Genomic DNA, 18,295 nt, shown 5'->3' with positions numbered 1-18,295 from the left:
AGGACTGTTTTTGTTTGCAGATGCTGTTAGAGAAGTCAGGAAGTACTCATCTGTTCACGTGAATGAAAAGGCTGCAAACATCAATAGTAGTGCCTTTGATCACATTCAGATGAAACTCTTTCGATCGCAAAGAAACCTCTATCTCTCAGGTTTTTCCTTATTTCTGTGGCTGTAAGTATGAGATTTTTCTAGTATCTACATAGTAAGTTTATTACAGGAACTGTTGCACAAATTGTAAAGTAAAGATCAGAAGGCCAATTTCAAGAGATTAAAAAATTAAGTGTGACCAGGTTGGATAAGAGGCAAGTAAGATCAGGGAAAATAATACCTTACAAATATTTGAAGATTGGAAGGATGTGTGAGCGACACACGGAAAGAAACATTTTGAATGCTGGAGAAAATGTATACTTTGCAGAAGTTTCTTCAGGAAATACTCATTTCCTTCCTTAAAATTATACCCTTTTTTTGAACATGGAAAACTGAAATAAAAAAAATCAGAAACTAAAGTACTGTTAAAATAATGTTATATCTTGCAAGCTGGTATTTTTGCATCCTGCTGTGTTAAGAAGCAAAACTTGAGCCTGACTTCAACCACTTCATCTCAAGCTCAAATAAGTTAAGAACTTAGGATAATATTCCAGCCTTCAAGGAAAGTTTCAGATATATTTCAGATCAAGCGCTTTGTGGTAACTTGCCTCCTATGGTGTTATGATATTAAATCCCTTCCAGGATGTTTAAGTACAGCTAATAAAACAGTAAAGGAAAGGATAGTTCTATACTGCCCAGCAGTAGCAGCCAAGACAATCTGTGAATCAGTAGCCACAACAACCTGCTGGTCTTAACAGTGGGCAGGGAGCACATGAGCTCATTGGACACAGATAATGTGAATGAATCGAAACGGATGTGCTGGTGAAATGAGTTTCTATTTGTACATTTTTGTGGTGACTGGGCAAAGAATGCTGGTCCTTTTCTGAGTTACTTCAGTGAACTGCTTGACATTGCCTAGATAAGCAAGAAGAACACAGATCAAGAAAATCACAGAGACTTCTGACAAACTTCTTCCCCTTAGAGTGACGTATGGCCATTTTAGCAGATCATTGAGGAGCGCTGAACATAAAAAAGTGTCTAATATGAAACTTGAGCAGGAAAACATTGGAAAAAACAAACGTGGTTCTAGCCTTGCACAATAGTGATATGAATGCATCATGTTCTTTGTCTTCCTTTACAAAGGTTGAGTAAATATGCACAAATATGTTTTTGATCTCTGCTCCAAGAGGAATAGCTGGGTTGTGTCCTGTGCAAGAGCTGGAAGCTGGTCCCCCAGGATCCTACTCCCACTCAGCTTTCAAGGAAGAAAACTTCTCACGTGGCCCCAGCAGATTTTATTGTGCATAAAAGTTCTGCTGTTGAAGAGATTTGCTTGATGTGTTTTTTTGGGCTATTGGCCTTTTACCAAAATTTAGAAGAAATAAGTACTCCTACAGTAGTGGCTAGATAAAAGGACTTTTCTTAGTAGAGCTATTTTGCTTATCCCTTAAACAGGCAAAATGTCTGTCAGAGAAGATGAGGAAAGTGTTCCTTGGGTTGTCTTACCCTGCACTGCTACTACCATCACCCAACCAAGTTCAGACCACATGTAGGTGTGAACAGGTACTTGGATGCCCCTGGTTCATTCTTTGGGTCAGTTTTAGTTCATTTCAGCACATCAGCCAATAGGAAAATTCCAGAATAGTGGTAGATGGAGATTCACAAAATAGAGGAGGCTGGGAGCTTGTCACACGTGACAGCACAAGAAAAGCTTTTCATCTGTGGTTCAGCAATTGTGGAACATTGGGTAAGGAAAATGATCTCCTGTATTTGGAGGTATTGGATCCAGTTGAGCCCTCATATGCAAACTGCACAGAAAAGAGAAGGGTCATAGTCTCCAGAGACTGTTCCCTGGGTAGGACAGAGACACCCATCTGCTAGTCTGGCTTGATGTCTGGAAGGTGCAGAGAGCCTACCAAGGCTTGTCTGGCCCTCTGTTACCCCATGCAGAACCAGAGAGGGACGAGAAGGGCTGAAAACTAAAGGCAAGCTCAAGAAAACATGAGCCCACTGCTCACTGGGACCAAATGACTATATATTTGGAAAAGAGTGAGGCATTGAGTATAACATGATCAACCTTAGGTTGCTTTGTTTCATACTGATAAGTTCTGCTGTTTGGCCTCCCAATTCCCTGAGCCTTCTGGGATAGTCGGCGGGTAATGTAACATCACCCCCACTAGCAGGTGCAGCTGGGGAGTACATAAGCAGATTGGGTACATAAAAGTCTGTGTTATCCTAGGATGGCATGTGTCCTTGCTGTGATGACCCATGGGGATCTCTGAGGAGAGAAGACGGAGCTTGTCTTTCAGCCAGAAAAGAACCTTTGAAGGGAAGATCCTATTGGTTGCTGTATCTGTCTAGCAGTAGCTTGTAGAAAAGATGGTGTGAGCTCATTTCAGTGGATCCACACAGGAATGACAAGAGGTAACAGGTCAGGAACCTCAGATAGAAAAGACAGAAAAGCACTTCTACTATCAAGAGCAGTTAAACACTGGAACAAGGCCCCTGAATGATGGTGGAATCACCCATCATTGGAGATGGCGGGAAATCAACTGGACAAGGATCTGAGCAATCTGCTTAACCTGTCCCTACTCTGGGCAGGATGACCTCTGGAAGCCCCTTTCAACCTACATGATTCTATGATTCTGTTTTAGTTGTGGTGTTTTAATGACTCCTATAAATTAATAAGCAATAGTAAAACATGCTAAGCCTTGGAAAAGCAGTGACATGGGAACCTTAACTTTTTTACTAATCCCCAAAAAAGTAAGAAAATGAGCTTTCAGTGAAGAAGCTGGGGGGTGAGGGGAGGCTTACCTTGAAAAGGTCTACTAATATTTTTTCAATTATGAAAAAGCTAATTACTTGGATTTTCAAATTTCTTTGACGAGCAGCTGCATAGTTATATTACAGGCATTAATTTAACTTAGTGTTACTTTGGCTTGTTTCAGCAACATACTGCTTTGAAAGACTCCCAAGATGAATAACAAAAGTAGTGATGCAAAGAGGCAATCACTAGATCAAATCTAGGCAAAGCTTAGATTTGAGGTGCCATATGCATGCTCTTGATTTAACTGTATTGATAAAGTACTCTGAAGATTAAAATGCTCACATTGCTAATGTTATTCTTGCAAGGCCTTTTATAAAGTTGTGGGATTTTTTTTATTTTTTTTTTGCACTGTACTCCTTACCATAACATGTTGTTTGGGTCTTCAATTTGGAGATCCATCCTGTTTAAAATTAAGCGTAATTCAGCCTTTAAGCAAGCATGTCTGACCCCTTAATGGCTGTGGGTATTTAGGAGGAGAGAGGTTCTGCATAAAGTAAAAATCAGAATGTTGACGGATGAAAATATTTTCAGTCTCTCCTTTTACTGTTATTTGTTACGGATGAACCTGGATGTTTCCCTTCAAGTGCTTGAACAGTTCTCTTCTGGTTTTGTTTTTATAGCTAATGCAGCAAATGAAAAGGGGTTGCTTTGGTTTTCTGGCTTGTTTGGTTTGTTTTGGGTTTTGTTGGTTTGGGTTTTGCTTTTTAGAAAGAAAAAAATTATGATGTGAATTACAGTTCTGTTCACTGTATTTCTTCACAGTGTATTGAGACGTACTGTCACCCTTCTTACTCAGCTGGCAAAAGAGATGGCATCTCATGCAGCTCTGGAAACGCAAGTAAATGATGCTACTGAAGCAGCCAAAAAATACATGGCCGAGAATGAAAGGCTGCAGGAGGTATCTTTGAGCTTCTTTAGTTATTTTCTTATTCAGCAAGTAGTTAGTACAAAATACTGTGAGGATGATTTGCTACTGAATAATATTTGTTCATTTTTTTCCCTCTGGTGGAAAAAGGAAGAACTATGTATTTACAATATGTAATTCAGAATACTGAAAACAAATTTCAGTAGCATTTTTCTAACAAAGGAAACTGAAGTAATCCAAATAAATGATGTTCTGTCTTTCCAGGACAAATTTCATCGAAGTAGTAAGAGATGGACTAAAATATCTCTCTGAATTTAATCGTAATGAAGTAGAGTGAGACACTAATTTAACTCTTTTTATCCTGAAAAATTGGCTGTTTAGGTCAAGACTATAGGAGTGCAGGATGAAAAATCCTACAATACAGCTGTTCTCATGCTGGGTGTTTCTTTTTAATAGGATTTTCTCCAGTCTTGTAAAATTGATATTTTGTAGTTACTGTATTTTGTATTCTTGTATCTTTTTGTGGTGGGTTTGTATTTTGTATTCTTGTATCTTTTTATAGTGGGTCAGCCGATTTCCTAATACTTTCCTATTTTAGTAGGACTTTGCCGTAATATTAAGTAGTATTGAGTACAAAAATGTCTTACTTAAAAGAACCACCAATGGATCAAAGAGATGTTATTTTTATGAGAAGAATGGAGAAAATTAAGCTATCATTTTTCTGTTGTGGTTCAGTACACAATTGTGTGCAGGAAGGGAAGCGATCAAAAAGAATCAAGATAAATGTATGAAATCTTTCCTTGATTAGTTTGAATTCTGTTTGAAGAGACTGAACCATAAGCTAGTGTGCAGATATGTGGGGTATGAAGACTTTTAGAGCATTCTTCAGTCTGGCTCATTGTCAAAACAAAATTCACTGCACGTGTGTACAGGTTTCCTTCGAGTTTGTCTAACACAGCGTCTATGGTTACAAGCACTGTAATTTTTTTGTAATAAATCTTCAGACAGAGAACAGTTTCTAGACAAAAAAGTACAAGAAGGATGTGGAAAACTGCAGTTGTTTGAGAGCTGTTGTAAAACAAAGATCATTAGAGCATGTTAGGTGTTTCCTGAGTATGTAATGATTACAAAATTTTGTGATTTGGTATTTTGTCAAAATGATCCAGACTCCCTCCCTCAGCCATGGAATTTGTCTCTTTACTGCCTATGGTACTTTTTTTTTCTTCTCTGTTTTGTTGGGATTTGGCCAAAAGTCCTCTTTTTTGTTCTGCTTTCGTATTCCCTTAGCAACACATTCTCTTAGCCACTTGTAAGCGATAGCCAGAAACCGGGAACTGTATTCCTATGTGTTTCTGTTTGTGTATTTGATTGCACGGTTTACAAAAACACTGGTAGCCACAGGTCCCGGCAACATGCTGTGGCTGGATCTCCGTTGTGACGGACATGTGAAGTGTTTGGAATTGGAATATTTTAACTTTATAGACATACTATGACTTAGATTTCTCTCATCCAGTGGCTTGGCCCCTGCATTTGTGTTTATTTGCAAGTGTGCTTCATTCTGCCATCAGAGAGAGGTGAGAGCAATTGCATAGAAGGCACTGGCTGCAAGTATAAATACTGTAAGTTCACTCTGGTGTGCGAGGTCTGCACTATCTCCTGTTCAGAGATTCCATGGAGTACAGGACTTAAGATGAAAGCTTACAGAAATAACTATTTGCATATTAATAGAAAGAGGTGATCACAAAGTAAAGGAGACAGTTAGCTATTGTTTTCTTACCAGCAGTCCAGTGTAATCTCCACTCTTTGATTAAATAGCTTCTGGAAAATTTTCTTCAGCTCTTTTCTGTGGATTTTTTACCAGTCTTTATAAAAGGTTCTTTTCCTTCATCTTTATAAACAGTTTGTTTTTCTTCTTCCTAAAGTAATCTTTCCCCCTTGCTCCCACCTGTGCCCAGTAAACTCTGATATCACAAGTTCACCTAACAGCTGTTTATCTCAGATGTTTCACTTTTCTTTTTTCCATTAAGCATTTTCCACTTTATTGCCATTTTCATAACAGATGATATGTGGTTGGGCAGTAGAGGCAAGTAGAGCAAAGGATCTAATTATGGGGTCTAATCTTACATCTTAATAACGTGCATAAGTATAGTAGTGCCAGCAGTTCTATAGTACAGGGAAGATATTGCTCTTGTGCCTAGTGCTTATGGGGCTCTTCCTGAATCCTTTCCTAGTTTTTTTTTCTTGAATTTCACTGGAAATTGGATCTAGATATTGAAGTATTCTGAAGATGGAAGAAGCAACTGCAAACCTACAAGGAGGGAAATCGCAATAAACTATTAGAACAAGTTGCACATAAATATGACCGTGTTCTGTCACTGGCAAGTCCCAGCGTATATCTTCTGAAAAATCCATTTATAACATAAACAAAAGTTGTACACCTGATGCAGAAATACTCTTACACAGGAAATAATACCATTCTGTTACAAGTGTGCCATTACTATCGACCTAAAACATTTGAGCTTTTTTATCTCCTTTATTTTTTTTTTTTAATTCAGGGGGGTTTTTTTCTAGAATGATCATCTGCCTGTATCACGTTGACATTTGATAAAACCTGTTGGTTTGCAAGATTGAAGTTGACATTCTTTGGGTGTTTTGCATTAATGTCAGGCTAATGAAAATAAAATTAATTGTAGCAACTGTGGTTTTTATTAGGCCTTGAGTGGACAAGGAAGTGGTAAAAAGAAAGAGTCAAAGGAAGCAACTCAGGAAAAGTTGAAGGAGGAAGTTGAATATTTGAAAGCAGAACTACAGAAGACATCGACTGGTAAGTATTAGTTAGGGCTTCTTTTCAATTAAGAAAAAGATGATTTCAACACTGAACGTCAAAAATGTATTCTAGGTGTAGCATTAACTAACTTACTTCATCCATTTCCAGAACACTTGGCATGGCGTTTCTTTACATTTGACTAGGAACTAGCAAAACATCACTGCTATCCCTGTATTTTAGTAAATGTTTCATTATGAAATGTGTACAGGGTAATTGGAACACTTTAATTAAATTATAATTATTACCAAATTGAAAGGATATATTTAAGTGATGTTGACTTGTCTTCATCAATGACATGACCAGGATGTGGAATCAATTGCAGGTTGCTTATAGGCATGAGTTTGGTCTTTCATATCATACATAGCAGCCACTCTCCCTATATGAAATGGGGAAGTATGTGGTTGAGGCTTTTTACTGTAACATAGGGTTTCTATCAGATAGCAGAGAAGTCCTTGACAAGTATTCTAAATTTATATCTGTTCTGCAGCAGAGGTGTTAAGGTGTTAGCTTTTTAATTTTTTTTTTTTTGTCTACAAGAAAACATACCTTGCAATTTGTAACATAATACTTTTGTTACAGCTTCCGTGTTTAAGGTTTAGGTTGTCAAAACTGCTTTATAGGCAACCCAAACTGAGATAGAAGCAGATTTTACCTGTTTGGTTCTGTCTTACTGGGATCTATCAAGGTGTGTGATGCTTATGAACACCTGCTCCTCTGAGATTGATGTTTTTAAGATAACACTGCCTGTGATCTAGTAAACATTAATCAGATGTTCAGAATGTAACAAAATACAGATTTTCATGGTACCAAGTTGTGTGTTGTCATCAAAACATAGCCTTGCTTTCATATTGCATGGCAGTGCTACAGAGCTGTAAGAATAACAGCATATATTTCATGTATCCTTTTTCATTGTCTTTTTTCACTGGGAATTCAAACTAGAACTGTAGAACAGCTGTTTTCAGCTAGGCTTGAAGCAACAACAATCTTTAAATAGAGAGTCTCATAAGTTCACATTCTCAGGCAGGTTTGATAGTGGGTTTTCCCTCTCCTGCTGTTTTCTTGAAGAAAGAGGGAGAAAACTGCCTTTGAAGTGACAGGATCAATGGAAAATTTAAATGCATATGTTTTATTTAAACTAACTGTTGGTATGTAACACTAATATAGTGTAAGCTTTTCAGACAGGAATGCTAGAGAAAGTGAAGGAATAAATAGATTTACCTCATGCTGCTTCAGCTGCATTCTCCCTGTGAGCTGTTGTCCATGCAAAAGATGTATAAATTAAGGCATGCTTGAATCTTTTGTTAGGGCAAAAGTGGGGGAGAGAGTCTTTCTTAGGAATGAATAGGAAAATATTTACAACCCTTCCACTGATGCCATCCCCCTCATTGCCAAAAACCCCATAGGCATTACTATCAGCAGCTAGGTGGTATTAAGGTATGTCTGTCTTACAGAAAGTAAGTTTTCTTGTATGTTGTGTTGAGCAAACTGATAACCAGAAGGTTTCAAATCCCACATCCGCAGACACAGGTTTCTACGGAGTGTTAGAGAAAGTGAATCAAATTTACTGTTTTCTTTTGGAATTCCTGCAACTGAGCAGGTGAATGTTGAGTTTCATGCTCACTAAGTGTGAGTAATGCATTACACAAAATGAAAGTTGAGATTGAAAAGCTTGTTTTACCTCTTTTAAACTACTTGTTTCATGCTACTGAGCTCACATGACTAAAGTGACCTTTCCTTTGTGTCCAATCCATGAAACTGGGGGGGGGAACGAAGACTGTAAAGGTGTCACTAGTAATGAAACAAGGCAAAACTAGTATAAATATTAAAACTTCACTGAATTTAATTTTGGAGGTTTTCTTTTTGTTTATTTTTCAGTGATAGTATCAGTGCAAGTAGTAAGTCTGGATTTTGTTCTTGTTTGGTTGGGATTTTGCATTTAGGGGTTTTTTGGCTGTTTGGAAGGAAAACCAAGTTTAATCTTTTTCACAAGGTAGTTTCAAATATCCATTTTTCTGGTCTGGGACGTATGTTAAGCTACTGATGCACGGTGATACATTATTTTATACTGGGCCACATGTTGAAATGTTGGTTGACTAAACAGAGTGCCACCCAGGAGGAATCCTAAATATAAGGCTGCTTCACAGCAGTTTAGTATCAGATCAGTGCTGTGACTTCACTGGAGATCCAAATTTTCTCTAAGGTTTTGAGTCAGTATTTGAGTCAGTATTTACAACTGGCAGAGAAAATACTGTATGTCTCCTTACTGAAATTATAGTGTAGACGGAAATTATTGCAGACTTTCAGAACACTCATCTCTAGTTCTTCACTTTTTACAGGAAACACAGTCAGCTTCTTTTCTCAATTAACTGTAAGTGAAATCCTAAGTTAAGAAGACATTTTTCCACCTTCTGTGCTTTGAAAATACAGTATGGAGACTGAGTAGTGAAATTACTAAAATCTGAGGAAAGGTTGGAAATAAATGACAAAGATTTCAGCCAAATTTGCTTCCTTTTCAGACTTGACTTTCTTATTCCTCTTGATGCCTTTTGTTGTTTAATTCCAGAAATGAAGAGGACTAGTTCCTCACTACTTTATTGCAGCTCCACATATTGTCGTCAGGGCTTTATAAGCACCCAGCAGTGGGGCTAGCACTTTGAGAGCCTAAATCCATTTTTAGCATACCTAGACATGTAATAACATGACTGTATAGAAACCTTTGAGATGGTGATTTATTGATAAAGTTGTATATGATGAAAAATGTCTCATTGATACCTACATACTCGTTGGAGCACACAGCACAGATGTGAGAATTTTTCTCCTGCTACACATTAGACATATTTCTAACAAAATGTTGATTCAGATAATTAAAGGCTCTCAGTATGACTGCTAATCTTGGACCTACAGGGATTTTCTAGGGAAGAAGGAGATGCTAGGATATTGTTTCAGGTTTTGAAAACTATCCACAAAGCCACAAGAAAATAAATTATATGAAATTGAAAATGAAGTTAGAGCTGAGAGAAGTGTCATAAAGCAGCAGTCCTTACTGGGGCTGGGGGCAGTAACAGGGCTAGCGTTGCATTAACTTTCTTTTCTTGCTCACAGATCCCAAACTGTGGAAATGCCTGTGTGTGAAGTATCAGTTTGTTATTATTGGACCCTTTGGGCAGGAGGGAGACTTCTGCAATGCTGTACTATTTCAACTTCTATCATATCGTTTTTAGTGACACTTTCCTAATATATGGTAAAGGCTACAGCTTTGTTTACACAACATAAATTTATACAGAACACGTAATATCGATCAGGTTGTGTGGCAGAACAGACTGGTGACAGACTCCTCTCCAGCTTGTTGACCCCTCACTTTTCTAACAATATTTCATAGCAAGTGGCATGCACCTTAAGTTTCTGTTGGCAGCTGATGTAGCACAACAGGCATTGAAGTCCCAGTATCTCTGTGTGCAGTTATTTGAGCTGTGGCATTAATTGCATCCTTGAACTGAGTCTGTAGTGCCACATTGAGACAAAATCTGTTCCATTAGGATTCCACTTCGTGAAATATGTGCTGGCTCACCGAAGTCATTTAGATGCTTTTGAAGTTTAGTTCAACTTTTTCTGAAAATACTCTCTATTTATATATCGTTGTCATAGGCATACAGTGCGGCAGGAGGAAATTCTGATGAAACTCCCGTGCATCCTTTGAGGTTTGTTTTGTGTACAGAATGTGTCACAAGTGTTTTTCGTTTCGTGGTTGCATAGTGTTGTAGGAGACAGGAAGAGAGCAATAATTTATGTGGAGGGCTGGTTTTGAAATAGCTTTTAATTGTTAACTGTTCCAGAAGGTATGAATGTACAGATGTACAGCTTTCACTTAAAAGTGAAGATTATTAGGTGTTAGATAATTAACCAATACAGGCATTGGGAATACATTTCATAAAACTGGCTGCAAGGGAGAATTCAACTTGGCCTTTGTGTTGCCAGGCAGGCTAGTGCCATATATGAAACCTATGTTGAGCTCCACTGATGCACTCTAGTTTTAAAAAAAAAAAACAAGTTAAAGGAATCGGCCACTATCTCGTGTTATTTAAGCCAATGGCAGAAGGAGGTTTTAGAAACAAAGTCAGTCTTACTTAACCTTACTTTTTACCTGTGGGATCATAAGCTTGGTGGGAGACATTGCACAACGTCACACGCAATAGGAGTTGATGGGAAGGGATGGCGCCGCATACACAAGCGTGGGTTTGTTATACAAGGCTGTTTATGCCGTCCGGAAGATTCTCTTAATATCATTTCGTAACAAGATTTCTTTTGAGGTTACAAAAGGTACTTGAAGCAAATTTGTGATTGATTTTTCTGGCCCTGCCTTTTTGTTTTAAACTATCTGACCATTATATCTTATGAAGAGAATTCAGAATTAGTATGGAATTACTTGACTGGAGTTGTGTTCCCAGCCTTACAAGCGTATTTGTTGGCAAATCTTTTGTGCCGTCAGTGCCTAAATTCTTAAATGTGAATAGCTCTTTCTCAACTTGAAAACTCTTAAAAGAGAGGGCTCTTTCTTACTCTTTAACTAGTCCAAATCATTTGGGTTGTAGGCTTGTATTGTGAGCAATGCTAATGTAAGTTCCAGATGGTTTCCTTAGTAGCAAGCACTGTAAGTCAAGTGATTTAGTCAGACCAGGACTAGTACTTGTGCAAGAAAACACCCAAAGAATCATCAGTTGGTTTTGTTGCTGTTTGGTTTTGTTTTAGTGTTTGCTTCTCCATGCTTATTGAATGAGAGGATCATAGAAATGCTACTGGGCTGCACAGCTGCTGGGCTGTGGTAATCTCCTCGTCCTGCTTTGAATTCAGAGCAATATAAAGTAAACTATCTGTGCTGGATTAGGATACAGAGAATGTGGTGAGAGAAGGACAAGTTCTCTACTTCTCCCAGACTGTACATGTTACATTAGTTTATGGACCTCCAGTCAGACGTGTAACACAAGTGTAAAGGGATAAAATTTTCCACGAATGTCTTCCACTGAAACACTGCCCTAAGAATGTTTTGTTAATTATTATTTTAAGGGAAGGGGAAGAAATGAAAAAGGATAGCCTACCTCTCACAGTACTGAGGCTGGATTTGAGTTTTGGGACTTACTGACTATTCTTCTCATTAGTTGCATTAATGTAGAAGCAGCATCCTCACCTCCTGCCTGTTCAAGCCTTTTTTGGTAGGAACAGTCAGCTGTTGGGGTTTGCTTGCTGCCAGTGCAGCTGTTCTGTCCCCTGTGAGAAAAACCAACAGGCCAGATGGAAGCCAGAAGTAAAAACTGTGTTGTGCACACAAAGGATTTTCTGTTCCCTGCTGGATCCGTGTTCATATGATACAGTCCATATGACAAACAATGTACATGTGCCATCGACTGAGCTGCACTGCAGTGCTTGTGCAGTGCAGGAGAGTTGAGCAGTGAGATACGAACAGGCTCTGTTGCTTGACAAGAAGGTGTCCAAAGAAATTGGTTTACTGAGGAATTCACATTGTCAGAGATGTGATGCTCCTTTTAATTGTGTGGTCCTAACAGGAACAAGTCTGGGGTTAGTGGTTTGTTGATGTTTTTGGGTTTTTGTCCATAGCCAACACAGGTGGAAAGGACAATCTGTTCCCTGCTTTTTCGTCTTCTAGGGTTAGGTGAGGTATTCCTGTCATACATCTGTTTTGGTCAAAACATTAAAACAATGCAGTAGCTTGTTAGCTTTCTTGATTTGTAGATGTTTTTAGGTATTTTGTTCATATTTTAAAGATAAAGTAGTTTTTAGTTGCAACTAAAGTACTGTGCTGCTGCTTATAAATAACTAAATAGTATTAGATCAAAAACATTGAGTTCCTACTTCTTCAGAAATAAGTTCTCATTAATTTTTACTATAACTATGTATAAGAATGTTCAAACAAAAGCAGAATTTATCTTTCTAATTAGCAGATTCTTGAAGAAGTGAAGTGGCATATACATACAGTTTTTTGTCTACAGCTTAAAATTCAGAAGTTTATCAAATTGTCAAAAATTTATTTTATTGATTTCCAAATTTTACTATTGAATATTTTAAACAGTAATAAGATCAAAGAAAGACTAAATGTATTGGGGTTTGATTTCTCACAGGTGTGGAAATTATAGTTATTCCAAATACCAATACCTTTAGAAAATTTGTGTTGATGCTGTCAAGAATGCCATAAAGGATGAAGGATAACTGTGTGAGAGTATGGAAATTAAAGAAAGGATGTAAAGAGATGGGGTGAATTTTTTTATCACATTGGAATCAACAGACAGAAGTGTTATTAACTTCAGTAAATCAGAATTTCAGGCTGGGTAAAAGTCCTGTTACTGGAAAACCACTTGCAGGCTTCTGAAATGAGAACCATTTTTCATCTATACATTCAAACTAATTAAAAATAGCAGAAATGGAGAGGGAATTTTCCTTTTTGCATGTGAAAGAATGGTCAAATCTAGTTTCTGATGTTTCAGGAACTAGCAACCAAAGAGAAATCTGGTTCAGACCAAACAGATCTAACTCCTCCTCTTGGGAATAGGCTCTTAGAGGTGCTGCAATTCTTGAGTGTCTTGGAGGTCTCTGGGAAAGAAGGCTCTGTCTCAGGGAATTCACAGTCAAAGGATAGATCCACATTTTTGGAAAAAGGAATTTGCAAATGTTCTTTTTTTTATTTGTACTGTCAGATTTGGTTGTTCGGGGTTTTTTAAGTGGCTATATGAGCCAGCCTTATTAGGTCATTAACAGCATTTGTTTTAGCATGAATATATCAAGTTTTAGAGTATGGCTGTGCTCTGCAGCAGAGAAATACAATGATACCTGAGATACCTACAGCAGAGGAATACGAAAATGTCTAAATGACATGGTAAGGTCCTGGGCTGCTTGATACTGCAGCATAGACATCTCTCAGTTTATTGTGTTGAGATTGAGTAGAGTAATAATTACTTTTTCTGACGTGAAAAGTTTTTGTTCACAGTTGTCTGTCCTCCCACTACCATTTCTGCCTTCTCATCCATAAATTGATGCTTCTAATCAATTAACTCACGCATGGTAAAAGAACAGGGTGAAAAGGAGGGGTCTGTGCTCCTGTAATAATGTATTCTCTCCCTTCCCCCCATGTTTTGTAGATAGTCTCAGCTGGTTTGTGAAAATTTTGCCAAGTATTTGAGTTCCCTCTTTATTTTAGGAGGGCTGACAGTTTTGATTTTGGAGTTGTGGGGTTTTTTGTGAAGTTTTTCTAAAACTGTCTCCTCCAATGTGACAGAATACAGTAGTCATGACTAACTTGTCCCCTCTTTCAACAGTTTATTGGTCTCGCCCTTACCTGTCTTACAGACCCTTCCCGTTCCTTGTGCTGATCTTACTGAACACAGGTCATTCTCTTTCCCTGTCCTGAACATCTCTTCCTGTGTACATCTGTGATGCTGTGTTTTAAATTCAAGCTTTTTTAGAGGAAGGAATGTCTACTGCAGTGGAGCCTTAATACACAACCAGGGCTCTGAGGATCTGCAGAAATACAAGTAATAATTAAAACACCAATTCTGATATTTTACAGCTTTCCAAAAGGCAAAAAATGAAGTGGCTGCAGTTAAAAAGCAATCTGATGGTGTTAGAAGAGAATATGATCATCTGATGAAGGAATATGAACGGCTTCAGGTAGGTGGCTCCAGATTGCTATACAAGCACTGTGTTTTGAAATTGTACCAGCAAAATTCTGCTTGTTTGGTATTTATTGTGCAAGAGAATTTACCAAAATTTTTAGTATGTCATAAGGTTACAATGGGCAGCAGTCCTTAAACTTCATCAAAATAGTAGAATTTAGTTTTACAAGAATGACAAAGTTATTAGCGTTTTCATTTTTTGCACTTTGGGTGGCAAAGCTCAGGTCAAAATTGTTAGATTCAGTTTTGTTGTCATTTGGGAAATAAAATTCAGATAGTTTTGGATGTGATGATCAAATTGAAATCTTGTAAGAAAATGATAGGAATAGTAGTGGGGGAGGAGTATATACATCATTTATAAAAATAATTTTATTTTCTTTGCTCTTTAATCATGTTTTTGCAATACTGGATTATAAATGCCGCAATACTGTTGATGTGTAAGAATAGAAAACCAAAAAACACAACAAACAGCCTAAACACAACAAACAGGCTAAAAACAGGCTACTATAAAATTCAAACTGAAGTACAAAATAATTTAAAAAAACACATAACCAAAAGTTGTTAGCTGTTTGATTGAGTTTGCATATGTGCGTGGTCATAATACCCATAATATACACCCATGAAATATACAGTAATTATTTCTGATAAAACTGGGAGCCCTCTCTGTTCTTTTAAGTTGTCTGACAGATGTTCATATGCTCCATGCCTAACATCTTGTCTCAACCAAAATTCAATAAAAATGAAAGCTGTCCTTTTTACAAGTAGTGATCTCGGGAGAAAATAAATGACTGATGTTAAAATTATTTTTCCTGCACTTTGTGAAACCACTTACTGATTCCCAGCCTCACCCTGTACTACAGAGATTGCTCAACTGATCTGTGTGTTCAAATCGAGACCACCATGCATGTCCTGTCCTTGTTGTGCTTCCCTGTGTAATGAGCCATAGTAGTCCTGCTGCATTTCTAACAGGCTTGTGGTCTAGAACACACATCCTCACCATTTTCTGTGTTTACCTCTGAATGGAAAGAACAGAAGGTCCTGGGCACACAGAGGGTGCAGCTCCCAGGGATAAATCGGTTGATAGGAGAAAATGCTTTCTGCTGAGTTTGCTGCGCAGTTCAGATGTAACATGAATGGGAAGCAGACCTAGGGTTGCACAGCCCTGGCTATCCTGGGATCAGAAGCACAAGTGTTTGTGGGGTGGTATTGATGGGAACTTCGAAAGGCATATGGTAAACAAATCAGGTGTGGCTGCAAGGGGGCAAAATGCAGCATCTGAAGTCAATGGTTTCTGATCTTGGCCAAACTTAAATTGTTTATCTGTCTCTTTTCAGCAAAGTTTAAATAAAGCAGAAGATAAGAAAGACCTGTAAGTGCCACTAAGACGGATGGCATCAGTACAGTTGCTCCATTGAGAAAAGCCTTGTGCTGTTTATGTTCCTGATGCGTATCTGAAAACTTGATTTTTCTGAAAAGCACATGCATTGCAGGTCACTATTCAGATTCCTCTAATATATCTTGGTTGCCAAAATGTTCTGTGTTGCAAATAAAATGTTAGGTGGTGTACTGGATTTACCATGGAGTTTGTCACTGCTCTCCTGAGGAGAAATTAAAAAATCCGCCTGAAGCAACTTGACTGTTTTCGAAGCTTTTGCCTCCCATAAGGGTAACAGACCATGCAACATTTGCTTGTAGCATTTGAGTGAGGTTGTATATCACACTATATCATAAAAACATCTAAACCTCCTTTTCAACACCCGTTAGGAGTTTTAAAAATTCAGTTACCGCTGGGTTGAAGAAGGTTAAAAGCTTTTCATCAGCCATTCCACTTCAGTGGAAAATTGAATGACAATCAATCTAAGGAAAATAAAGAAAGGAAAACTGCATTTCTAAATCCATCTCACTAGCTTTTGACTTCCACTTAGCCACATGGATTTGAGTGTATTTTGACAAACAATATTTTGCATGCCTCTGGTTTATTTTTCTTTAATATTTGGGTTATTTCAGTTTGGGGTTGGCTGGTATTAGCAGTCTGTATTTTTACACTGTTTACATCTGTTTACTCTTATGTACCACCTAAATTCTTTCGCCTTGCTAAGTAAAAAATCTTTTTAAATGTAGACAGTTTGTTTTGTTTTGTTTTGTTTTCATGGATACGATACCTCAAATAAATGAGCACTGTTTTACATAAGACCTTTTTGGTATTCAGGAAGTTGTTTTGAGTTTCTTATTTGTTAGTTGGTCCCAGTTTATATTTGGAAGTTGGATATGTTTGTTATATTAAAGGGATTGTTTAAGTTCCTGAGTTTCTGGGTTTATTCTTATAAATCTCTCCCAGTATGCTATCTCATCACAGTTAACAGGTATGTTACTAGGAAAAAAATACACTTCTGGCTTGGTGATGTAAACTTTTCTTGAAAGCACGGTCTTCTTCATAGGGGTAGTTTTGATTGCTCTGGGAACAGAATTTGTTTAGCTTAGAATTTAAACACAGCTTATCAAGTAGTATAACGCATAATAACATAGCATATTAAATAAAAATGCATATGTTTTAAAAAAATATTTTATCTTTGCTGAAGTAGTACAGAATGTGTTTTCAGAAATTCTGTGACACTGCAGATTTTTTTTTATTAATATAAAAACTTTCAGGTAAAGTTACAGGGTTTCATACCTGCATACACATGTGTTTTGGTGATGTAGTTGAATGCATCTTTGGTTTTTTTTCCCCACCCCTTTCTGAAATATTTAAAATTGTGGTGGAATGTTATCTCCAGTCAAATCCAAAGGCTATGGTTGGAAACCTTGGAGGTATAACAGCAAGTGCTGGTTTTAATAACAGAATGAAAAAGCTCACATTTGATTCTTACTTTAAGACACTAAACAAAAGCAAATATTACTTGCTTATTATTTATTGTTACTTATTCATTAAATTTCAAACATTTCTTCCTGTAATACCAGTAAATAATTGGGTAGAAAATTAGCAGCTTACTGAAAGATGTCATCCTTTATCTTAGAAAAATTAACACAGAATGAAAAATGTGTAGTTCTGAGTGCACTGATATTACCAGTACTTCTCCTTGAGGAGGAAGTCTGAATGCTTTACACAGCTGTTTGGTGTAGGTCATGACTGAAGTGTGAAGGAGTGCAGGGTGGTATGCACTGCTCCCTCAGAAGCTGAAAAGAGGCTGGGTGGTTTTAGATGTGCAACAGCCATTCAGCACATGGTACTTACACACTGCCCTCTAATACATCGGTCATCTCAGCCTCACAGTTTCCTTCTGCCTGCTTGGCAGACATGAATCCACTTATTGAGGAGACAACAGCTTAACACAAAAAATGTTGCATATCAGGCCACAGGGAATGTTCCCTTAATTAGAGATTGCTTAAAACACACAGACTTTCTAGTTTGGCTTCAGTCATTTCTTCTGTCGTGTTCCATAACTTGTATCACTTTTCTCATTTCCCTGTCACAGAGCAATGTATGACCATCATAATTTTTGTACTTGTCTGTTGTGGATGGTCACACACATTTGAGTTCCATTATCACATGCTCAGCTCTTTAGAGTCCCAGATTTGTTCACAGAAAAATAATCTTTTGTTACTCAGATTTAAATTGTTTTGTAATATCTGCTATGTAGGACTCTATTTTTGGAAAGAACAAAGTTTCTTTTGTAAAAGTAGAAGTATAAATAGCACGTCTGTAAATCCTAGTACGTGGCAAATCCTTGAGCATATTTTTCATTTGCATTGTTTCACATCACTTTATTTACTTTCCGGGCTGTGGGAGTTTGGGTTGATCAACTCTAAGTACAGTTCTCTGACTGGTCATGTTTTAAGTTATGGTTGATATACAGGGAGAGAATTAATCAAATTGTCACACCTTTTAACTCCTGATCTTTCAGGCTGTTGGGTCAGATTTTGGTCACTCTGTCTGTTGTGTAGGAAAGAGACGAAAGAAAGCTAAATCTCCGCTGATGGAATCAAAATTACTTTTGTACTCATGTTGGACA

The 18,295-nt window shown here is 37.6% G+C and overlaps 1 protein-coding gene across 1 annotated transcript in view; it reads left to right on the top strand.

Moving 5' to 3' along the window:
* Nucleotides 1-16,590, top strand: part of BCAP29 (B-cell receptor associated protein 29) — a 22,697-nt gene extending 6,107 nt beyond the window's left edge. The window contains exons 4-8 of the mRNA XM_017811563.1: nt 21-171; nt 3,677-3,812; nt 6,492-6,603; nt 14,180-14,280; nt 15,620-16,590. Coding sequence (XP_017667052.1) covers nt 21-171; nt 3,677-3,812; nt 6,492-6,603; nt 14,180-14,280; nt 15,620-15,658 — 539 coding nt within the window. The 3' untranslated portion in view covers nt 15,659-16,590. The remainder of the gene's footprint in view (nt 1-20; nt 172-3,676; nt 3,813-6,491; nt 6,604-14,179; nt 14,281-15,619) is intronic.
* The last annotated feature ends 1,705 nt before the right edge of the window (nt 16,591-18,295 follow it).

This window comes from Lepidothrix coronata, unplaced genomic scaffold (genome assembly GCF_001604755.1).
Source record: "Lepidothrix coronata isolate B3197 unplaced genomic scaffold, Lepidothrix_coronata-1.0 Scaffold32, whole genome shotgun sequence".
NCBI lineage: Eukaryota > Metazoa > Chordata > Aves > Passeriformes > Pipridae > Lepidothrix > Lepidothrix coronata.
The sequence above is the reverse complement of the archived record's forward strand: the minus strand, read 5'-3'. Positions and strand labels throughout refer to the sequence as shown.